General features: G+C 42.2%; 2 protein-coding genes across 8 annotated transcripts in view; one reads left to right on the top strand and one right to left on the bottom strand.

The window, feature by feature from the left end:
• Positions 1 to 22,030, bottom strand: part of CALR3 (calreticulin 3) — a 30,754-nt gene extending 8,724 nt beyond the window's left edge. For both annotated transcript variants that reach the window (XM_021083585.1, XM_003123473.4), the window contains exons 1-5: positions 21,873 to 22,030; positions 21,566 to 21,667; positions 16,925 to 17,128; positions 3,710 to 3,804; positions 1,092 to 1,277 (exon numbers count right to left, since the gene is read on the bottom strand). In XM_021083585.1, the coding sequence (XP_020939244.1) occupies positions 1,092 to 1,277; positions 3,710 to 3,804; positions 16,925 to 17,128; positions 21,566 to 21,667; positions 21,873 to 21,963 (678 nt within the window). In that variant the 5' untranslated portion in view covers positions 21,964 to 22,030. The remainder of the gene's footprint in view (positions 1 to 1,091; positions 1,278 to 3,709; positions 3,805 to 16,924; positions 17,129 to 21,565; positions 21,668 to 21,872) is intronic.
• C2H19orf44 (chromosome 2 C19orf44 homolog) overlaps positions 22,195 to 24,625 on the top strand; it is a 28,520-nt gene continuing 26,089 nt past the window's right edge. For 5 of the 6 annotated variants that reach the window (XR_002341601.1, XR_001306990.2, XM_021083583.1 and 2 more), the window contains exon 1: positions 22,195 to 22,303. The gene's annotated coding sequence lies outside the window, so the exon portion shown is untranslated. Of the gene's footprint in view, positions 22,376 to 24,625 lie in introns of all 6 variants that reach the window. The other variant, XR_002341602.1, reaches the window with a different exon arrangement.

Below are 24,625 nucleotides of genomic sequence, written 5' to 3'. Positions count from 1 at the left end.
ATGGAAACAAGCTTTCCTTCTCTTTCTCTCTTCCTTTCTCCCTCCCTTCTTTCTCTCTCTCTCTCTTCCTTCCTTCCTTCCTGCCTTCCTTCCTTTCTTTCTCTGTCCACACTGTGGCATATGGAAGTGCCCAGGCTAGGGGTTAAATCAGAGCTGCAGCTACGCCACAGCCATGGCAACACCAGATCCAAGCCGCATCTGTGACCTACACCACACACAGCTCATGGCAACACTGGATCCTTAACCCACTGAGCAAGGCCAGGGATCATGGATACTAGTCGGGTTCTTAACCTGCTGAGTCACAATGGAACTCCCTGGAAACAAGCTTTCTGAAAGGAGGATTTGGCTGCTCTGGGACCTGCCTTATGTACATCTGGCACTAAGGCACACTTGCACAGCTGGGACAGCATCCTTGTAGCCCAGAGGCAGCCAGGATTTCAGTCCAAGACAGGTATCTTCTACTAAAGAGCCAGGGAGCTACAGGGTCAATTTCTTTGCCAATTTATTTTCTGCATCTTATAAAGTAAATGCTCTTTCCAGGTGAAAACTACCTTGTTTTTTTTCTTTTTAGGGCCGCACCTTCGGCATATGGAAGTTCCCAGGCCAGGGGTTGAATCAGAGCTGCAGCCGCCGGCCTACACCACAGTACAGCAATGCAGGATCCGAGCTGAGTCTGTGACCTACACCACAGCTCATGGCAACGCCAGATCCTTAACCCACTGATCGAGGCCAGGGACCGAACCTACGTCCTCATGGATGCTAGTCAAATTTGTTAACCGCTAAGCCACTACGGGAACTCCACATTTTCCTTTTTTTTTTAAAAAAAAAAAATATATATATATATATTGGTTGGAAAAAAAAAAAAAAAACTCTCCTTGCTTTCATCTCAAATAGTTTAACTCTTTCACAATACCTTGAAGTGTGTGGCTGTGTGGCTGTGTGGCTGGTTTCAGCACATGCACTCTGAGGAGGGCACTTTGTTATATGGCTGTCATCATGGTTTCTAGCCAGGCAGCAACTGTACAGTACCTGGGTACTTACAAACTACACTTTGTATACTTTCTAGCAACTGTGCAGGTGGAAATCCACACCTGGGGTTTCTCTGTAGCCTGGTCCCAGTCCTTAGACTCTGCCGAAGCCATCTCCATCTTTTTCAGTGATGTTAATTGCCAGTCATACTCTATGCTGCCGGATTCAATTGACTGACCATCAATTTTCACTTCGTAAGTGAGGTCTGGTCTTAGAATCAGAGTGTAGAGGTGGGTAAAACCATCAACCTGCATGTTTCCGGAGGAGAAAAGGAAAAGAATTAGACCCTTGATGGAAGGTCTATGTATGCATTGTCAGTTGTCATGGGTGAAAACCTTGTGGTGAACAACAAGCAGAGACGTTCTAGAAATAGGGGTGGACTTGACTATGAAAGGAGGTCTTATGGAAGAACTACACAACCCCTTGGTGGAAGACTTCCTCCCTACAGGCAGCCTTCTCTTGAATGGCCTATTCCCTTTTGTACAAACACAAAATCCCACAGGTACCTATGATGGGATGGTCAGTGTAGACCAAGGGACCACTGTGCTGTGTGATTTATGAAAAGTTACATAGAAAACAACTTCCTGTTCTGTATTCTGAAAGATATCCGTTGAAGCCCACTCTATTTCTCAACACAGGGAGGAACTTTCTTTTTCTTTTTCTTTTCTTTTTATGGCTGCACCTGTGATGTATGGAAGTTCCCGGGCCAGAGGTTAAATCTGAGCTGCAGCTGCCATCCTACCCCATAGCCACAGCAACACCATCTCCCTGTTTGAGGATCACCCCGTCCCTCCCCTGGCCTCCCCAGAACATGTGAGGTATTTAGGGCTGTGCTTGCAGCATATGGAAGCTCCCAGACTAAGGGTCAAATCGGAGCTACAGCTGCTGGCCTACACCACAGCCACAATCACAGCAACATCGGATCCCAGCTGCATCTGCAACCTACGCTACAGCTCACAGCAATGCCAGATGCTTAACCCACCAAGCGAGGCCAGGGATCGAACCTGCGTTCTCATAGATACTAGTTGGGTTCTTAACCCACTGAGCCACAATGGGAACTCCCAAGGTATTTTTCTAGCATGCAGACCAGACCTCCTCCTTGGAAGCTCTTGAGGGCTCAACATCACACTTTCCCTCCATGATGTCAATGATCTTGACATACACTTGGGCCTCCCACCCAGACTCACAGAGGCTCTGGATGCTGAAGATGCCTAAGGGGACAGTTCCCTGCTCCCTGATGCTTACATTCAAAGTGGGGTGGAGGGAGGGCCATTCTGGGGAGTGCACTTACCCTTCTCAGGCCCACATACCAGGGACTCAACGCCAGGTGCCTCTCTGGAGACTCCATGGCAGGGCCCTTGAGTTATAAACTGGCCTTAAGGAGTTCCTATTGTGGCTCAGCGGTTAACAAACCCAGCTAGGATCCATGAGGATGCAGGTTAGATCCCTGGCCTCGCTCAGTGAGTTAAGGATCTGGCATTGCTGTGAGCTGTGGTGCAGGTCGCAGACAAGGCTCAGATCTGGCATTGCTATGGCTGTGTTGTAGGACAGCAGCTGTAGCTCTGATTGGACCCCTAGCCCGGGAACTTCCATATACCGTGAGTGCAGCCCTAAGAAAAATAAACAATAAATAAACTGGCCTTAAGATCTAAAGTATAATTTTCACAGGATCCCCTGGATGAAAAGGTAAAGGGTATATTATGCTTTCATTTAAGAAATATTCCCATTTTTTTGGGGGGAAGGTAGATCCCACTGTGGCTCAGTGGAAACAAACCCAACTAGTATTCATGAGGACTCAGGTTGGATCCCTGGCCTCCCTCAGTGAGTTAAGGATCCGGTGTTGCCGTGAGCTGCGTCTGTAGGTCACAGACATGGCTCGGATCTGGTGTCGCTGAAGCTGTGTCATAGGCCGACAGGTGCAGTCCCAGTTAGACCCCTAGCCTGGGAACTTCCATATAACACAGGTGTACCCCTAAAAAGACACAAATAATAAAAGAAATATTCCCATTTTTAAATGTGTTGGTATTTTGAAGATTTTTTTAAAAATATTTCTCCAGAATGTTTTTTAATCCTGAATATTCCATTCCTTTTGTTTTTGTTTTTGTTTTTTCTTTCTACAGCCGTACCTGCAGCATATGGAAGTTCCTGGGCTGGAGTCGAATTGGAGGTGCAGCTGCCAGCCTATGCCACAGCCACAGAAACTCGGGGTCCAAGCCAAATCTTCAACCGACCTATGCTGCAGCTGGCGGCAATGCTTGATCCTTAACCCACTGAGTGAGGCCAGGGATTGAACCTGCCTCCTCATGGACACTGTGTCAGAGTCTTAACCTACTGAGCCATAATGGGAACTCCCAATATTTTCATTCCTTAATGATGATGGGTAGAGTTGAAACGCAACCATCCTATTGTAATCTTTACGGGGCACGTGATAAATCGATGTCATAGATCACATTGAGAAGTAAGTGTGCCCTCCTGGTGGGTAAAAACTTCAGAAACCAAACCAATCAAAGTGATAGCCATGCGTCTCTAATGGACCTGCTAGACTGGAAAGCAGGAAAAGGACAGACAAAGTCCATCCGTGGTTCATTTAAATATTTTAAGATCAAAACTATTTTCTATAAACTTACATTATCATCCGGCAAGTTCCCACAATCACTAATTTGAATATGAAAGCATTTACCTTACACCTGATTGATTTTTTGTTTGAGTGATACTGATTCTTGAAATATAAAATAACATGAACTTTCTTGATATCAAATCCACAAATATCGGGTCCTACAAAAAAAATATATTAACTGCTGTCAATTTCCTTCTGTAATGCATCACCACAGAATATCCCTGACCATTCCCCTGAACAAGATAGGAGGTACAGGAAGCTTACATATCTGGGGGCATCAGATGTTCATGTGGAGATATTTAAATGGTCATCGATGCCCTTCTCAGTTCAGCTCATGGTCACCACAGCCACTTTCGACTCAAGTGTAAACCAGCACGTGAGTAAGAAAAGGAAGGTCTAACAGTCTAGGAAGCAGCCCCTGATATGCTGCCTGAGCGTCAGGTGTTCACTCTGAAGCTCTGACCAGGGGTTCTGCACCCATAGGAGGGTTCAGAGCTAGCTGACTGGCTCCAATCCCAGATCTCCATGTTTGAGACATATTTGCAGGTAATATACTCACTTCCCCATGCCTCAGTGTCCTGGTCTATAATAATGGGGGTGTTAATCTTGACTTCACAAAGCTATTTTGCCAATCCAATAGGCTAATGTATATAAAGATTTTGGTAGGGTAATGCTCAATATTTGTTTTTATTATTGTTATGCTCCAAGACAACACACACAGGTATACATACGTGTATTCTTAACGATACCGTCAAAACGTAAGCAAAAGAGAGGTTACAATTGGTACATACGTTCTGATGAACTGTGAAATCTATAAAGTTCTATTCAGATCTATAAAGGACCTGACAAGTATCAAGTTAATAATTTTTAAATTGGCATGAAGTTAAGTTTCAGTCATTAAGAAAATAGAACGCTGTAGTATTCTCTGCTCAGAGGCTAATAAATTCTGAATATTCTCAGCAAGGTTCCAGGAGGGATCTGGGAAATCTGTCAGACCTTCGGAGGATGTTTGGAATTACCCTGTTGTGGCTTCACTGACCTTAAGCCATAGGAATGTACTAAAGCGTCCGCGTGTCTTTCTGTCTCAGACTGAATTCCACCACATCCACTGACCCGAGCCTGCACCCACCCCTGGGGATTCTGTGAGCAAACCCTGCATAAACACAGGCAGATGACTGTGATTTCTTCTAGAATTTGCAGTGGTGAGCCTCCAGATTCAATAAGAGAGATCTGAGCTGCATGTAATTAGTAAAGAATATTATCAATCTGCCAGTATAGATGTGACACTGAACTTGGAAACAGCATCTTGAGGGACCGACAAAGAACACCACATGAGATGTTCCAGATGAGATCCAGGAGGATGCATGTTTATGTAATTTCCCTTTTTTTGTTATTGCTGGAAAACATTCCACTTCAATTTTTTTAAAACAAAAGCTATGCAAAGTCTATTAACACAGGATTGATCTATGAAATTTATTTTTCCTTCAAAGTTGGTTAGAATTTTTCTCTTTCTAAGCAACTACACATTTTTAACATTAAATTAAGCTTCGGAATGTGTCCAGACTTAATCAGAAAAATCTGGACATTTTCCCTTAACAGCAATCATAAAATAGTTATGTGGTAATGGATTTTTGCGAAGATTGAGGTAGGCAGATGAGCTCTGAAGTTGGGCTGACGTGACTTTGGACAAGTATTTTAATCTTTCTGAGCCTTAGTTTCCTTATTTGCAAAATGGGGGTTGTTACCCATCTCCTAGGATTTTATATATAATCTAAGACTGCATGTGTAAGTCTACTGGCAAGGGTCCAGTAAGATATATTTCTCTCTTCCTCTCATACTAAAGCCTAGAGCTGAGATATCACAGGAAATGTTCTAACACAGTGGGTTTAAGTAAAATGTAACTGATTTTGAGTTAAAAGCAAAATAATACAAAAAAATATACAAACTCCAGAAGTTCCCGTTGTGGCTCAGAGGTTTACGAACTTAACTAGTACCCATGAGGATGCAGGTTCGATCCCTGGCCTTGCTCAGTGGGTTAAGGATCCAGCATTGCTGTGAGTTGTGCTGTAGGTCACAGATGTGGCTTGGATCTGGTGTTGCTGTGGCTATGGCGTAGGGCAGCGGCAACAGCTCCGATTAGACCCCTAGCCTGGGAAACTCCTTATGCTGCAGGTACAGCCCCAAAAAGACAAGAAAAGAAAGAAAGGAAGGAAGGGAGAGTGAGAGAGAGAAAGAAAAATGTCGCAGGTCTCACGTGAGAGAAAATAATTGTAAAGATTAATTCCCTAAATTTGGACAATAGGTGGATATTTTAAAAATACATTTTCAGGGAGTTCCCATGGTGGCTTGGTGGAAACAATCTGACTAGTATCCATGAGGATGCAGGTTCGATCCCTGGCCTCTCTCAGTGGGTTAAAGATCTGGCATTGCTGTGGCTGTGGCATAGACCAGCAGCTGTAGCTCTGATTCAACCCCTAGCCTGGGAACCTCCATAAGCAGCAGGTGCGATCTTAATAAGACAAAAAAAAAAAAAAATTTCACTCTTAAAGCTTTTTTTGATTGCGGTAAAATATATATAAAATTCACCATCTTAGCTATTTTTATGTCTACAGTTCAGTAGCATCAAATGCATTCACACTGTTATGCAACCATTACCACCATCAATCCCCATAACACTTTTAATCATATAAAACTGAAACCCTGTACCCATTAAGCAATAACTCCCCATTCTCCCTTCACGCTAGCCCCTGGCAACCACCATCCTACTTTCTGTCTCTATGATTTTGACTACTCTAAGTACCTTGTATTAGTGGACTCATAGGGCATATGTCCTTTTGTGACTGGCTTATTTCACTCAGCATAATATCCTCAAAGTTCATCCATGTTGTACCATGTGTCAGAATTTTGCTCATTTTTAAGGCTGAATAATATTCTATTGTATGGATACCCCACATTTTTGTTTATTCATTCATCCATCAGTAGACACATGTGCTGAATTCTCCAGTCTTGTTCTTCTTTTTCTTTTTTCTTTTTTCTTTTTTTTTTTTGCCATTTTCTTGGGCTGCTTCTGCGGCATATGGAGGTTCCCAGGCTAGGGGTCCAATCAGAGCTGCAGCCACCGGTCTACGCCAGAGCCACAACAACAAGGGATCTGAGCCACATCTGCGACCTACACCACAGCTCACAGCAACACCGGATCCTTAGCCCACTGAGCAAGGCCAGGGATCGAACCCACAACCTCATGGTTCCTAGTCGGATTTGTTAACCACTGAGTCACGACGGGAACTCCTTGTTCTTCTTTTCAACATTATTTTGACTATTTAGGGTCCCTTGAGATTCCCTATGAATTTTTTTTTTTTTGTCTTTTTTGTCTTTTTAGGGCCACACCTGTGGCATAAGGAGGTTCCCAGGCTAGGGGTCTGCTGTGGCTACACCAGAGCCACAGCAACGCGGGCTCCGAGCCACGCCTACAACCCACACCACAGCTCACGGCAACCCCAGATCCTTAATCCACTGAGCGAGGCCAGGGATCGAACCCGCAACCTCATGGTTCCTATGGGGATTCATTTCCACTGCACCATGATGGGAACTCCTCCATGTGAATTTTAAGATGGGTTTTTCTACTTCTGCAAAAGAAGTCATCAGATTGAATCTGTAGACTGCATTGGAACCTGTAGATTGTTTTGGACTCTGTAGTCACTTTGGGTAGTATTGACATTTTTAACAACACTGAGTGTTCCAATCCACGAACACGGGTTATGTTTCCATTTATTTATGTCATAATTTCTTTTAGAAATAGTTCATAGTTTTCATTTTACAAGTCTTTCACTTCCTTGGTTGATTCCTAAGCATATTACTCCTTCGCATGCCATTATAAATGACATTATTTTATTTATTTATTTATTTTTTTGCCTTTTTGCCTTTTCTAGGGCCGCTCCCACAGTATATGGAGGTTCCCAGGCTAGGGGTCTAATCGGAGCTGCAGCTGCCAGCCTATGCCAGAGCCACAGCAACATGGGATCCGAGCTGTGTCTGCAACCTACACAAGGCATTGCCGGATCCTTAACTCACTGAGCAAGGCCAGGGATCGAACCCAAAAACTCATGGTGCCTAGTCAGATTTGTTAACCACTGAGCCACAACGGGAACTCCAAAATGACATTATTTTTGTACTTTCTTTTCAGATTACTGTTTGTGTATAGGAATGCAATTGTTTTGTTTTGTTTTTAACATGTTGACTTTGTATCCTGCTGCTCTGCTGAATTCATTCATAGGAGGTTTTTTCCTGCAATCTTTAGAGCTTTCTACAAATCTCCTGCAGAGATAATTTTACTTCTTCCTTTCCAATTTCTCTTATTTCTTCCTCTTTCCTAAATGCTTAAGCTAGAACTTCCAGTACTATGTTGAATAGAAGTGATGAAAGCAGGCATCCTTGCCTTGTTCCTAATCTTAGAGGAAACACTTTTAGTCTTTCATCACTGAATATGTTCACTGTGGACTTTTCATATATAACTTTTATTATATTGAGGTACTTAACTTTTTTTTTTTTTGTCTTTTTGTCTTTTTGCCATTTCTTGGGCCGCTCCCACTGCATATGGAGGTTCCCAGGCTAGGGGTCCAATCGGAGCTGCGGCCGCCAGCCTACACCAGAGCCACAGCAACGCAGGATCCGAGCCGTGTCTGCAACCTACACAATAGCTCTCGGCAACGCCAGATCCTTAACCCACTGAGCAAGGCCAGGGATTGAACACGCGACCTCATGGTTCCTGGTCAGATCAGTTAACCATTGAGCCACGATGGGAACTCTGTAGGTATTTTATTCTTTTTCATGCAATTGTAAATAAGGTTGCTTTCTTTCTTTCTTTTTTTGTTTTTTTTAGGGCCGCACCTGCAGCATATGGAAGTTCCCAGGCCAGGGGTTGAATTGGAGCTTTAGCTGCTGGCCTATGCCACAGCCACAGCAATGCCAGATCCTAGCCATGTCTGTGACCTATACTGCAGCTCATGGCAATGCCGGATCCTTAACCCACTGAGTGAGGCCTGGGATCAAATCCATGTCTTCATGGATACTAGTTGGGTTCTTAACCCACTGGGCCACATGGGAACTCCAAGATTGTTTTCTTAAATTCTCTTTCTAATAGTTCATTGTTAGTGTATAGAAACAAAAGAGATTTCTGTATAGTGATTTTACATCCTGCAGTTTTACTGAATTTATTAGTTCTTAGAGTATTTTGGTGATGTTTTTAAGATTATTTATGTGTAGTAACATGTCATCTGTAAATGGTGACAGTTTTTACCTCTTCCTTTCCAATTTGGATTCCTTATTTCTTTTTCTTATTGGATTACTGTAGCCAGGACTTCCAATACTATGTGAATATAAGTGGCAAGAGTGGATATCCTTATCTTGTTCCTGACCTTAGAGGAAATGCTTTCAGCTTTCACCATCAATGATAATGTTGGCTGTAGGTTTGTCATATATTGCCTTTACTATACTGAGATATGTTCCCTATATACTCACTTGGCTGATACAGGGCTTTTCTTTGTTGGGAGGATTTTGTTTACTGCTCCGATTTTCTTAAGAATTTAGGTCTATTCAGATTTTCTATTTCTTTGTGATTGAGTCTTGGTAGGTTTTGTGTTTCTAGGAGTTTGTCCTTTTCATCTAGATTACATAATTTTTTTGTCAAATATCTGTAGTACTCTCTCATAATCTGTTTTATTTCTGTAGAATAGGTAGTAACATCCACACTTTCACTTCTGATTTTGGTAACTTGAGACTTGTTTTCCCTTTAGTCCATCTAGCTAAAGGATTGTCAATTTTGTTGATCTTTACAGAGAATATCAACTTTTGATTTCATTAATTTTCTCATTTTTTAAGTATTTCATTAATCTCTGCCCTAGTCATTATTATTTCCTTTGTTTTGCTAGTTTTGGGTCTAGTTTATTCTTTTTCTAGTTACTGAAGTTGTAAAGTTACATTTTTGATTCAAAGTATTTTAATTAATTGATTTATTTTTAAAACCCTCACCATTTTATGCTGATACTTCTTCTACAGAGTATACAAATAGCACTGCCCAATGACTGTCTATTTGATATGGTTTTAACAGACTCCGTGTGACCCTGTGGAAGAGTGGTACCTGTTGGGTACTGTTTGCATGTCATTTCATGGGGATTGGATTTTAAAGGACCAAAGTGTATCCAAACTCAATCTCATATATTCTAAGTTTTTTCCTTTTTTTTTTTTTTTTTTTTGCATTTTAGGTCTGCACCCGTGGCACATGGAGGTTCCCAGGCTAGGGGTCGAATCGGAGCTACAGCTGCTGACGGCCTATGACACAACCACAACAACACCAGATCTGAGCCCCGTCTTCGACCTACACCACAGCTCACGGCAATGCAAGATCCTTAACCCATTGAGCGAGGCCAGGGATTGAACTTGCAACCTCATGGTTCCTAGTTGGGTTCGCTAACCGCTGAGCCACGATGGGAGCTCCCATTCTAAATTTGTTAACAATGCGTTCAGGCCACATGAGTTTTCTGTAAAGAACTGAGCACACGCTGCATTTTTAGTCTGTCCAGGTGTTTTTTTGCTTGCATGCCTTATGCAAACCTTTCCTTGGAGATGACCAAGGAGGTTTTGAACCCCAGATCTTTAAAAGAATAAATATGCATTGTTTCAACCTACCAAGTTTGTAATAATTTGTTAACAGCAGCCATAAGAAACTAATACATCACCCTTCCATGATTACCTGCTTTAAAAAAGCCTATGCTTAGCTATACTTAAATGGTTAATTCTTACTCTGCCATTGGCATATATGTGGAACTAAAAACCATCTTTAAGTCAGGAGTACTATTAATATATTCATATCTCTGACTACTTTGTGCTAAAAAATTTAAGTAAACCTGATTTAAAATTTAAGTAAACTTTATAGCAAACTACTTGGCTCACTTTAAACAAAATGGAAAGGCAAGGTTCAAAGTACTATGGTGAACATTTTGTCTTAGTACTATGAAATAATCACTACTTCCCTCAGGGTTATGTTTAATAAATAGCAAAGTGCATACAGTTTTTACAACAGTTTCAAAGAAAAACACAGGTCCTTTTCTGTGGTCCCAACAATAACAACAAATAGGCGTTGTCGTGAACTATTTATAAATTCTTGAGTACAGTTGTTTTGAAAGTAGAGTTCACTTGCAATTGTTAAAAAAAGAACATCCGTGGAGTTCCTCTCGTGGCTGCCATTCCTCAAAATGTGCTCCAAGTTAAGTGTGGATTGGAATCTCTTGGTGTCAATGAGCAGCAACTGCTCTTTGCCATTTATTATCAGGGATTTTTAAATTTTTTTTAATTTTTTAATTTTTTTTTTCTTTTTAAGGCAGAAACCGGGGTATATGGAGGTTCCCAAACTAGGGATCCAATCGGAGCTACAGCTGCTGGCCTACGCCACAGCCACAGCAACACCAGATCCGAGCCACATCTGTGACCTACACCACAGCTCACAACACTGCCGGATCCTTAACCCACTGAGCAAGACCTGGAATTGAACCGGAAACCTAATGGTTCCTAGTGGGATTTGTTTCTGCTCTGCCACAATGGGAACTGCTCTTATCAGGGATTTTAACTCTCTGTCTTCTTCCACTTCTACACTTTCTTGGCCATTCTCAATGATTCTCTTGGTGGTGAGAATCACCACCTTTCCTTTGTTTTGCTAGATGTGGGTTTAGTTTGTTCTTTTTCTAGTTACTGAAGTTGTAAAGTTTTGATTCGAGATATTTATTTTTAATGTAAATATTAATGGCTATAAATTTCCTCCATAATACCACTTTCAATTGTCCTGTAAATTTTGGTAAGCTGTGTTTTCATTTTCATAAATCTCTAAGTATTTCCTAATTTCCCTTTTGAGTTCTTCTTTGATCCACTGATTGTTTAAAAGTGTTTGTTTTCCACAATTTAAAAAATTTTCCAGTGTTCCTTTTGTTAGTGATTTCTAACTTTCACCTATTGTGGTTACTTTGTATGATATCCTTTTTGAATCTATTGAGACTTAATCTGTGGCCTCTCATTGTCTATCCTGGAAATGCCCCATATGCACTTGAGAAGAATGTGTATTCTATTGTTGTTGGGTAGTGGTCTGTAAATGTCTGTTAGGTCTAGTTGGTTTAATGAATTGTTAAAGTCCTCTTAGTTCCTTATGTTCTGATTGTCCTATCCATTATTGTGAATGGGTTACTGAAACCTCTAACTATTAGAGTAAAGCTGTCTATTTAATCCCTTTAATTCTGTTCGGTTTTGCTGCATATATTTTGAAGGTCATTAGGTTTATATTTCTTTTTGTATTCAATCTTTTATTGATATAAAACATCCTTCTTGTCTCTCGAAAGCTTTTTTGATTTAAAGTCTATTTTGTCCGGTATAAGTATAGCCACCCTTGCTTTCTTTTGGTTACTATTTGCAGGAAATTTTTTTTCATCCTTTTACTTTCAACCTGCTTCTGTCTTTGGATCTCAAATGAGTCTCTTGTAAACAATACATAGATCATATGTTGTTATCCATTCTGCAAGCTCTGTCTTTTGATTAGAGAGTTTAATCTATTTACTTTTCTTTTCTTTCTTTCTTTCTTTTTTTTTTTTTTTTTTTTTTGTCTTTTTGCCATTTCTTGGGCCACTCCCAAGGCATATGGGAGGTTTCCAGGCTAGGGGTCTAATCGGAGCTGTAGCTGCCACCCTACGCCAGAGCCACAGCAACTCGGGATCCAAGCCAAATCTGCAACCTACACCACAGCTCACGGCAACGCCGGATCCTTAACCCACTGAGCAAGGGCAGGGATCGAACCCACAACCTCATGGTTCCTAGTCAGATTCGTTAACCACTGCACCACGACAGGAACTCCCCCTATTTACTTTTAAAGTAGTTACTGATAAGGAGGGACTTCTGTCATTGTGTAGTTTCCTATATGTCTTAAAGCATTTTTATTTATTTCCTGCATTCCTATCTTCTTTCACATTCAGTTGACCTTTTTGTTTGAAATGTTTAAATTCCTTCTCAATTTCCTTTTGGTTATATTCTATAGCTATTTTCTTTGTGATTACCATGATGATTGCATTTAAATCTTTTTTTTAAATTTTTTAACCATTTTAAGTGTACCATTCAGTAGCACTAAGTGCATTCACAATGTTGTACATCCATCACTCCTGTCCATTTGCAGAACCTTTTCTTTTTCTGTTGCTTTTTAGGGCTGCACTCAACAGCATATGGAGGTTCCCAGGCTAGGGGTCAAATCGGATCACAGCAATGCAGGATCTAAGCTGCGTCTGTGACCTACACCACAGCTCATGGCAATGCCGGATCCTTAACCCACTGAGTGAGGCCAGGGATTGAACCTGGGTCCTCATGGATACTAGTCAGATTCATTTCCGCTGAGCCATGATGGGAACTCTCTTAAAGTTATAATATTTTAATTTGAATTTATATAGGCTTAATTTCAATAACATACAAAAACTTTGCAAGTTTACATCTCTGTCCCCGTGCCTTTCAGTTATTGATATTACAAAATTATACCTTTATACACTGTGTCCCCTAAAACATAAATAATTCTTTTAAATTCATTAGTCTCTTAAATTATGTAGAATACAAGATTTGATGTTACAAACCAAAGTTACAGTTATATTAGATTTTACATGAATAATTATTTTTCCTTAAATGTATTAGTCTCTTAAATCATGTAAAACTCAAAAAAAGTATAGTTACAAACCATTGTTAAATAATACCAGGCTTTTGGAATAGAGTCGTGGCTCAGAAGTAACAAACCCAACTAGTATCCATGAGGATTTGGGTTTGATCCTTGGCCTTGCTCAGTGGGTTAGGGATCCAGCATTGCCACAGCTGCAGTGTAGGTTGCAGACATGGCTTTGATCTGGCGTTGCTGTGGCTGTGGCGTAGGCCAGCAGCTGCAGCTTTGATTCAAACCCTAGCCTGGGAACCTCCATATGCTGCAAATGCAGCCCCAAAAAGCAAAAAAAACGAAATAAAACAAACCAAAAAAAAACTAGTTTTCATGTTTATGTTTACCTTTATTGAGATCTTTATTTCTCCATATAGGTTCAAGTTACTGTCTAGTGAGTGTCTTTTGATTTCACCTTACAGGACTCTCTCAAGCATTTCTTGCAGTGCAGGTCTAGTAATTTCAAACTCCCTCAGCTTTCGTGTTATCTGGTAATGTCTTAATTTCTCCCACACTTTCGAAGGACAGTTTTGCCAAATAGGACTTTTGGTTGACAAGTTGACTTTTTTTTTCTTTTAGCACTTTGAATCTATCAGCCCAGTATCTCCTGGCCTCCAAAGTTTCTGATGAGAAACCTGCTGAGGGAGTTCTCTTATGGAGAAATGGATTAAGGATCTGACATTGTTACTGCAGTGGCTTGGGTTGCTGCTATTGTGCGTGTTCGATCCCTGGCCTGGGAACTTCCATATTCTGTGGGTGTAACCAAGACTATTTTTAAAAATTAAAAACTTTTTAAAAATAAATCTGCTGATAATCTTATTGAGAATGCCTTGTATGTGACGATTTGCTTCTCTCTTGCTGTTTTCAATATTCTTTGTCTTTTGCAAGTTTGATTATAATGTGTCTTGGTATGGATTGAGTTCAACTTACTTAGAGTTCATAGAGCTTCTTGGATATTTATATTCGTGTATTTCATCAAATTTGGAAGTTTTCGGCCATTTTTTTTTTCAAATAGTCTCTCTCTGCTCCCTTTTCTTTATCTTCTCCTTCTGTGACTCCCACAATACATATGTTGGTCTGTTTGATGGTGTCCCACAAGGCCCTTAGGCTCTGTTTGCTTTCCTTCAATCTTATTTCCTTCTGCTCCCCAGCCTTGATAATTTCTATTATCCTATCTTCAAGTTCTCTGATTCTTTCTTCTGCATGCTTAAATCTGCCTTCGAACTGCTCTAGTGAAATTTTCACTTCAGCTGTACTTTTCAACTCCAGAATTTCTTTTTGGTTTCTTTTTAAGTATTTTATCTCCTTAGCTCCATTTTGTTCACATCATTTTCTTGAGCTTCACTAGATCTTCCTTTAATTCCTTAGCATCATTCAGATAGTTATTTAAGTCTAACAGACTGCCAACAGGTCTTTTTTTTTTCAGGGACAGTTTATGTCTGATTAATTTTTTTCATTTGAATGGGACACACTTCATTTTTTTTATACTTTGTGATTATTTGTTTACATATATATATTTTACAATTTTTTTCATTATAGTAGGTTTACAGTGTTCTGTCAATTTTCCACTGTACAGCAAAATGACCCAGTCACACACATGCATACATATACATACATTCTTTTTCTCACATTATCCTCCATCATGTTCCATCACAAGTGACTAGACAAGTTGCCTGTGCTGATTATTTGTTAAACACTGGAAATTTGAGTCTAATAATGTTAACTTTGGAAGTCAGATTCTTCTCCTTCCCCAGGGTTCGCTGTGTTATTTTTACTTTGTTTTGTTTTGATTTTGGATTGATTGTTGATGGCTGACTCTGTGCCAAAGGTCAGTTTGAATAAAAACTTAAAGTTTCCTAAGGTCTTTCCTGAGTGTTTTCCTGGGCATGTGTGGTCATTTTCTCATTACCCCTGCCTATGTTTTTGTTGTTTTCTGGCCACATCTGTGGCATGTGGAAGTTCCTGGGCCAGGGATTGAACCTGAGCAACAAGAGTGACCCAAGCCACTGCAAGAGTGACAATGCTGGATCCTTAACCCACTACATCACAAGACAACTTCTGCAAATGTTTCTTAATGTCTTAGGTCTTTAATATGTAGCTTCCTAAAGGTGAAAAGATGAAAAATGGAAGAGGGGGGAAGGGTTCTAGCCCTTTAAATCCCTGGTAATCATTTCAGTTGGAGGGGGAGAGGCTTACAACAATTGGGGGGAGGTATAACAACAATGGCTGCCCAACTTTTTTTCTGCACTCTGTGATCAGAAGCAGCAATCAGTCATCAGAGCTCAGATCCCTGATATTTGAAGGACAGGATCCGTTTTGCCCACCCTGGCTCCTGCAAAAGCTGCTTCAGGAACATGATGTGAAACCAAGGTCTTCCATGTGCCTGGAGGCGGGAGACGGGTAGGTACTACTATGCTAAGAACTGAAATTCACCCAAATTAACCTTCTTTGTCCTCCACTGGAAGTTGTAGTACTTCCTCAGACTTCAGAGTTCCATCATAGTTATATCAGATAGAGTCTGCCATTGGAACTGTTGTCTATGTGGGGACACAGATTCCTGGTGCTTCCTACTCCCCCATCTTCCCAGAATCCTCTTCATTCTTAAAGGTTTTTGAATCTACACACTTCAGTTATATCTAGTTCCTGTAGCCCAATGTGGTCTCTTCCCAATTCCAGCACAAATGGTAACCAATTACCCTTGATGCCAGGAGACATTTAATGTATTTCAGGGGTCAGTAAACTTTTTCTGTAAGGAGCCAGGCAGTAAATATTTTTGGCTTTAGTGGGCCATACCATCTTTGTCACAACCACTCAACTCTGCCAGTGTGCTTGAAAGCAGCCATATCAAGATGTAAATGAACAGAGTGAGGCTGCATTCCAATAAGACTTCATTTGCGGACACTGAAACTTGAGTTTCCTATTATTTTCATGGGTTGAAAGTATTGTCCTTATTTATTTATTTATTTTCATTTTTAAGGCCACATCTGCAACATAGGGAAGTTCCTGGGCTAGGTGTCAAATCGGAGCTACAGCTGCCAGGCTATACCATAGCCATAACAACACCTGATCCATACCACATCTGCCACTTACTCCACAGCTTGTGGCAACACTGTATACTTAATCCACTGAGCAAAGCCAGGGATCGAACCTTCATCCTCACAGACACTATGTTGTGTTCTTAACCCATAGAGCCACAAAAGGAACTCCTTGTCTCTCTCTTGATTTTTTTCAATCATTCAAAAATGGTAAAACCCATTCTCAGTTCATGGGCTATAACAAACACAGGCTGTGGGCAATCTGGCTTATGGCTGAGGTTTGCTGACTCCTGATAACATTTAAAATACTTGGGGCTACATTAATGTTGAATAAATAACTTTCACCAAAGAACAACTGATGGCACAGCTGCCATTTTATGACAGTAATTAGGTCTAACGGTGCTAAAAACCTTTAGCTAGATATACATCAATGCTACTTTAGCAAACTCAGTCTAAGGATCCAACAAGGTAGAAGTGTTTTCAATATCACCAGAAATAGTTTCATGTAACATCTAAACTCACCAAACATAATATAGTACTGGGATTTTCCATTCAGGTTTTTCTGATCCACGTCTGCAGGGAAGATTTTAATGTAGCCCCCTCCACAGTCCATCTTCTGCTCATGTTTCACTGTGTACTGAATGATCAGATTTTTCCCTTTGTTGCTAAATGGTTTGAACCGTGCAGAGATGGCATAGAAGCGGCTGTTTTGAGTGGTTTGCAGACCTTTAAATGAAAAGGAATCATGAAAGATTAGGAATGACATTGTTCAGCAATGCAGGGAATTAAAATAGCTGTCCTCCCCACTCCCAATAATAAATCCCCTCTCCATTTACCTTGATCCTGTGCTTAGAGCACATTTGTACAATAACATGCAAAGGACATATCACTAACAGGTTCTTAGATTTCACATACTCATGCACTTGTTTTTGTACTTAATATACAACTGGGGTTTTGTTTGTTTGTTTGTTTCTTTTTGTCTTTTTTGCCATTTCTTGGGCCACTCCTGCCGCATATGGAGGTTCCCAGGCTAGGGGTCGAATCGGAGCTATAGCCACCGGCCTATGCCAGAGCCACAGCAACGCGGGATCCCAGCCGCGTCTGTAACCTACACCACAGCTCACGGCAACACCAGATCCTTAACCCACTGAGCAAGGCCAGGGATCAAACCCGCCACCTCATGGTTCCTAGTTGGATTCGTTAACCACTGAGCCATGACGGGAACTCCATGTACTTAATATACTACTGTTTTATCTTAAATTATCAAAATGCTTCAGCTCTAAATGACAAATGTGCAATCTAATTACAGATAAAAGATTAATTTTGTTTCCATGCAATTTCCAAAGGGTGGGAATATACGAAGAAGCTTTGTAGCAACTGGAATGGAGCATTCTATTTCATTTCCTTATTTCTCATCTTAAAACAGCCACTTAAGAGACACAATGGCTAGAGCTCCTGTCATGGCACAGCAGTAAGGAATCCAACTAGTATCCATGAGTTCGATCCCTGGCCTTGCTCAGTGTGTTAAGGATCCAGCATTGCTGTGCACTGTGGTGTAGGTTGGAGATGTGGCTCAGATCTGGTGTTGCTGTGGCTGTGGTGTAGGCTAGCAGCTGTAGCTTTGATTCGACCCCTAGTCTGGGAAATTCCATATACCACAGATGAAATATTAAAAAAAAAGAGAGAGAGAGACAATGCCTGATGCAGGACAGTGCTGATCTGTTAAAGAAAAGTGTTTCACAGGAGTTCCCACTGTGGTGCAGCAGAAATGAATTCGACTAGTATCCATGAGCACACAGGTTTGATCCCTGGCCCTGAACAGTGGGTAGAGATTGGGCGTTGCCATGAGCTGTGATGTAGGTTGCAAAAGGCTCGGATCTGGTGTTGCTGTAGCTGTGGTATAAGCCAGCAGCTGTAGCCCTGATTCCACCCCTAGCCTGGGAACCTCCATATGCCATGAGTGTGCCCTGTAGTGAGTGAGCTGGTCCACAGGTGTCACCTGTGTGTTGGCTCTTTTTATAAAGATACCATCTTTTTGTCACGTGAATCACGTCATACTTTATAGATTTAAGCATTCCCTTCAGAACCACACCTTTTTTCAGTAGCCCCTGGACTCTGTACCAATTCCTAATCTTACACTGTAGAATAAAGCAAACCTGGCAACAAAAGGACTTACTGTACAGCACAGGGAACTATACTCAATGTTTTGTAATAACCTGTAAGGGAAAAGAATCTGAAAAAGGATATATATGTGTGGGTATATATGCATATATATGCAAATGAATCACCATTCTATACACCTGAAACTAACATCATATTGTAAATCAACTATACCTCAATTTAAAAAAAAAAAAAAAAAAGACAGGAGTTCCCGTCATGGCTCAGTGGTTAATGAACCCGACTAGCATCCATGAAGACACAGGTTCCATCTCTGGCTCATTCAGTGGGTTAAGGGTCTGGTATTGCCATGAGACATGGTGTAGGTCTCAGTCGCAGCTTGGATCCCGCATCGGTATGGCTCTGGCACAGGTCAGCAGCTACAGCTCCAACTGGACCCCTAGCCTGGGAACTGCCTTATGCCATGGGTATGGTCTAAAAAATAAATAAATAAATAAACCAGAGCCAGTCCTCTTATAACCTACCCTTCCTTGCTTCATACTCCAGCCCCCATAATTGCCTGTGATAAGAGTCATCATTAATGAACTTGGCATTTTGGTGGGTTTTTTTGTTTGTTTGTTTTTTTTTTTTTTTTTTTTTCAGAACCCATGGGATGCAGAAGTTCCTGGGACAGGGATCGGACCTGGGCCACAGCTGTAACCAGAGCCACAGCAGTGACAACACCAGATCCTTAACCACTGAGCCAGGGGGGAACTCCAAACTTGTCATTTTGTATCAGTATATCTATTCCCATCTCTGTCTGGTTAAATTCCATTGATCTTTCCATCAGTGGCTTCTATGTCATAGTCCTGGGAGACCACAATGAAAGGGGCCAAATTAACAGTATCCTCAGTGCCTTGCCTTCATCTGCTCTAAGCAGATATGTGCTGGAGTGAATGAAATGCACAAGAGTCTCAGGATTCCAGGTTGGAGGGAGGAAAAACATTGTGGGGAAAAAAACAAATGACAACCCCTTTCCTTGGACAAGCTACATAGAACAGCTCATTTTCACTCCATTCTTGCCATTATAGCCTGACAATTTGGAGTAACACATATCTACAAAACGATGGGTATACAATCCTAAACCAGAGGCAACATTGTTAAGGCAACATTGGAATAACAGAGCCAAGACAGAAGGTGAGTAGAAGGTGGTGAAGAGAGAAATGTCTCATTTAAATCAGTTGGTATTCTTTTTTCCGAAAGGCCAGGGAATGAATGCTTTACACTTTGTGGGCCATTCGTGTGTTCTCTGTCTCAACTATGCAATTCTGTCTTTTGCAACTATGCAATTCTGAAAGCAGCCAGAGACTACATGAAAATGAATGTTAGTGTTCCACTAACACTTTACAGACCCTAGAATTTCAAACATTCCATTGAATTTCGTGTAATTTTTATGTCACAAAATACTATTCCCCTTTCTATTTTTCTCCAACAACTAAAAAATGTAGAAACATTTTCAGCTGAAGGGTACAAAGAACAGGGAATAGCAGAGGTGTAGTTTATCTTTGATCATCTGAAATGAGAAGCCAGAACAGAGGTTATCCTTGGTACCAGGAGGCTACTGATTTGGGGGGAACAGATCACAAAGGAGGAGGCCTCTGGGGGAGGAGGTGAGGCTTGAAAATGTTCCTATCTTGACCTGGGTGTGCAGTTGTAAACATTCATCCTATTGGACCCCCTAAGATTAGTGCACTTGACACTTAACATTCACCTTGCTTTTTTCAAACATGAAAATAGGGAATTCCCATTGTGGTTCATCGGTTAATGAACCTGACTAGTATCTGTGAGGGCATGGGTTCAATCCCTTGATTACTCATTGTGTTAAGTATTCCGCTTTGCCTTGAGCTGTGGTGTAGGTCGCAGATGCAGCTCTGATACTGAGTTGCTGTGCCTGTGGTGTAGGCCCGCAGCTGTAGCTCTGATTCCACCCCTAGCCTAGGAACTTTCTTCTGTTTTTTTTTTTTTTTGCTTTTTAGGGTCGCACTCACGGCATATGGAGGTTCCTAGGCCAGGGGTCGAATCAGAGCTACAGCTGCCAGCCTACACCACAGCAACTTGGGATCCAAGCCACGTCTGAACCTACACCACAGCTCACGGCAACACTGGATCCCTAACCCGCTACGCGAGGCCAGGGATCAAACCTGCAACCTCATGGTTCCTAGTCAGATTCATTTCCTCTGTACCACGACGGGAACTCCTAGCCTAGGGAAGTTCATATGCTGTGGGTTCAGCCCTAAAAAAACAAAAGACAAAAATAAAATAAAATAAAATTTTAAAAAAGTGAAAGTAAAAAGGAGAAGTATCCTCTATCCTTTCTCCCTCTGTAGGGCAAGGCCCTTGAGTTGAGGTACCCATACCAAAACTGCTTGTCAAGAGTAGTTTCTAGAGAGAGACTACAACCCTGCCCCCAAAAAACCCTTCCCAGGAGTTCCTGCTGTGGTGCAATGGGCTCAGCAGCATCTCTGCAGGTTCAATGTCCTGCTCAGCACAGTAGGTTAAAGAATGCAGCACTGGAGTTTCTGCTGTGGCACAATGGGATCAGCAGCCTCTTGGGAAGGGGCCTCTAGGACGAAGCTTCCATCTTGCTGTCCGGCACAGTGGGTTCAGGATCTCGCGATGCGGCGGATGTGGCTTAAGCGGCTCACAAAAGCGGCTGGGATCTGATCCCGGGTGGGTGGGGAACGCCATATACCCGCGTGGCGGCCAAAAATGAAAAACAAAACAAAACAAAACAAAACAAAAAAGAAGAAGAATTAGAATCTGGCATTGCCCCAAAAGTTGCAACTGCCCCTAATTGCAAGGTCCTATGGTCCCTGGCCCAGGAACTCCATACACCGCGGACAGCCAAAAAATAAATAAGTAAAGATCCTTCCCATGCCTTAGTTTCTCCGACCTGTGAAAAGGGTGTTAGGGGTGTGCCACACCTACCTTAAAAGGTTGCAATGGCGGGGGCGGGGGTGGGTGGGTAACTATTCAGCTTGATTTTCTCACGATTCCTGCACTAACCTTTGTCTTTCTCTTTATGACCATAAAATTTCCCGGACGATAGTCTAAAATGCCCAAATTGGGAGTCATTGCTGGACTGCACCCATCGGTTCCTCCAGCGCTCTGTGGGAGCGGAAATAACACCAGTTAGTGCTGAAGATTGTTCATCTGGGTCGTAAGGAGAGTGATGGGGCCCTCCAGGCTTCGCGGTTTTGCCACCACCAATCCCTCGGCGTCAGGCCGGGGTCTGATGGCAACTCGGGCCATGCGTTGGGCAGCGGAGTATGCGGGAGCTTAGCCCCCGCCACTAATGGCGTGGCCACTTCACCTCCATCTAGAAATTCCTCCTGGAAGTAGATAGTGGCCAGCGTCACTCGCAGCACACAGACTACCCAGAGCGCGACACAAGCCGCAGCCATGGAGGGTGCGCGTCCAATTCTCCTAACCGCCCCCTAGAGCCGAGGTCTCCACTGAGCGCCGGACCCGTCCCGGAACTACAACTACCGTCACGCCTCGCGATTGTGACCCGAGAGACCATTGGACCTCGGCGCGCGGTGCACGCCGGGCCCACTCCCAAACCACCACTCCCACGACGCCTGGCTATTGTAACGGAGCGCTATTGGCCCTCTTGGCGCAGGGCGCACTGGGAGATGTAGTCTTTTCCTCCCTGGCCCCGTTGCCGGGGGCAACGGTCCTCTCTGGCCTCAGTGTCCGGCAGAGAGCGGTGGCGGCCTCCGTGGAAGGACTACGTGGGAGGAGGTTGGCGGGGTTTGGCTGGGCGGTGGTCAGGCTTGGTGCCTGGTCTCGGAGCAGCGGCTGAGGGGAAAACAGGTCGCTCTCCGGAGCTGGGCCGGTTGGGCGGAGGGAGGGCGTCGCAGCGCCTCACACCTCAATTTCCCGGACCTGGGCACACTGGAGAGCATGGCCTGCTGTGGGTCGCTCCAGGCCAGGGGGAAGAGCTTGATGGTCTGAGGGGCACCCGTGTTTTCAAATTTTCATTTACTTATTTTAAACAACTTTGTTGATGATTTCATCTACATACATCGTCCCTTCTAAGCGTACAGTTCCTATTATTTTTGATAAATTTACCAAGTGGTGCACCACCATCCAGCTTTAGAACTTTTCACTCACCCCAGACGTATCTCTCCTTCCCCCTTTGCAGTCCATCCCAGTTACCACCCCCAGTCCCAGGCAACCACTGATGGGCTTTCTGAGTCTATAGATTTGCATTTTCTGGACACACCTTGTAAATGGAGTCAGAGGGATGTGTGGTTTTTTGCATCATCTGATTACTTTCTCTTAGTATGATGTGTTTGACATGTATGCATGTTCTGTGTATTGTTATTTGTTGTTTTTGTTATTCTTTTTTTATTTTTTATAGTATCTTGTTTATGAATGTAACTTAATTCTCATTCATTCACTAGTTGTTATTTCCACTTTTTGTCTATTGTAAATAAGAAATATTATTAATATTTCCATACATTTCAGTTATCTTGGGTTACATGGGAGTGGAATTGCTGCATCTTGTGGTAACTATGTTTAACTTTCTGAGGAACTACCAGACTGTTTTCTAAGCTGGCAACTGCATCATTTTACAATCTCCTGCAAAGGTGTATGGAGGTTGCAATTGCTTCACACCCTCACCAACACTTGTTATTTTCTGTGGGTTTTGTTTTTTTTTCTTTTTTTGTCTGCGCCCACACCATTTGGAAATTCCCAGGCCAGGGGTGGAACCTACGTCATGGCAGTGACCAGAGCCTTAATCCGTTCTGCCACAAGAGAACTCCATCTGTAGTTTTGATTATAGCCATCTTAGTAGGTGTGAAGTGGTATCTTGTAGTGGTTTTGATTTGACCTTCCCTAATGGCTAGTGATGTTGAATATCTTTTCATGTGCTTATTGGTCATTTGTATATTTTTTTGGTGAAATATCTATTCACATCTTTTGCCTGTTTGTTTTGGTTTTGGGGGTTTTTGTTTTGTATTTTGCTTTTTGGGGCCACACCTATGGCATATGGAAATTCCCAGGCTAGCAGTCGAATAGGAGGTACAGCTGCACAGCAATGCAGGATCCGAGCTGCATCTGCAACCTACACCACAGCTTGAGGCAATGCTGGATCCTTAACCCACTGAGCAAGGCCAGGGATTGAACCTGAATCCTCATGGATAGTAGTTGAGTTCTTTTGGGGGGGACCACACCCAAGGTGTATGGAAGTTCCCAGGCTGGGGGTTGAATTGGAGCTATAGCCAGAGCAACATCAGATCCAAGCCATGTCTGTGACCTACACCATAGCTCACAGCAATGCCAGATCCTTAACCCACTGAGCAAGGCCAGGGATCTAACCTGTATCCTCATGGATACTAGTCTGGTTGATTTCCACTGAGCCACTCCAAGAACTCCTTGGTTTATTTTTAATTATGTGTTTTAAAAATACATCTGTGTCTGAAACACAATATTGCAAATCAACTATACTTCAATTAAAATATATCTATTTTAGTTGTGGCAAAGTACACATAACATAAAGTTTACCCTTTTGATTATTATTGATTTATTTTTAAACCTAGGGAAAATTTCAGAAGAACTAGGTGCCAGAAAACCTGGCATGGTAGTCAGGCTTCCCCTCTGACCCACCGAATGGCATGGGCTGAGTCATCTCGAGAGCCTCGGTTATAAAAATATTAACAAAGATGGCTGTTTATTCAGTTCTTTCTACTTCCCCTTCACCACGTCCTTCCAGCTAAAAGTGAGCCCATTATGCAGGTCATCCAGATACAGTTATTACTACTGTCTAAATTTTATTGTATGCCTATTCCATGCCCCACACTGAACATAGGAATCTTATGAGGGTAATAGTTATTGTTCCTTGTTTATAAATGAGCAATCTGAGGCACAAAGTGGTTAAACATCTTGACCAGGGTCACTCAGACTAGGAATTCTGCACTGTTTCTGTTGGGTGTGGTTTTGCATTCATTGACCACTATGGTCAGGCCTCTGTTGAGCACTATTAGTATGCAAGGTGGTTAAGATGGAGAAAAGCAAGCAAGCCCCCTGGTCAGAGAAACAGACAGCAAAATAATAAAA

This window comes from Sus scrofa, chromosome 2 (genome assembly GCF_000003025.6).
Source record: "Sus scrofa isolate TJ Tabasco breed Duroc chromosome 2, Sscrofa11.1, whole genome shotgun sequence".
Lineage (NCBI taxonomy): Eukaryota > Metazoa > Chordata > Mammalia > Artiodactyla > Suidae > Sus > Sus scrofa.
Note: the sequence above shows the minus strand (reverse complement) of the source record. Positions and strands in the feature narration are given on the sequence as shown.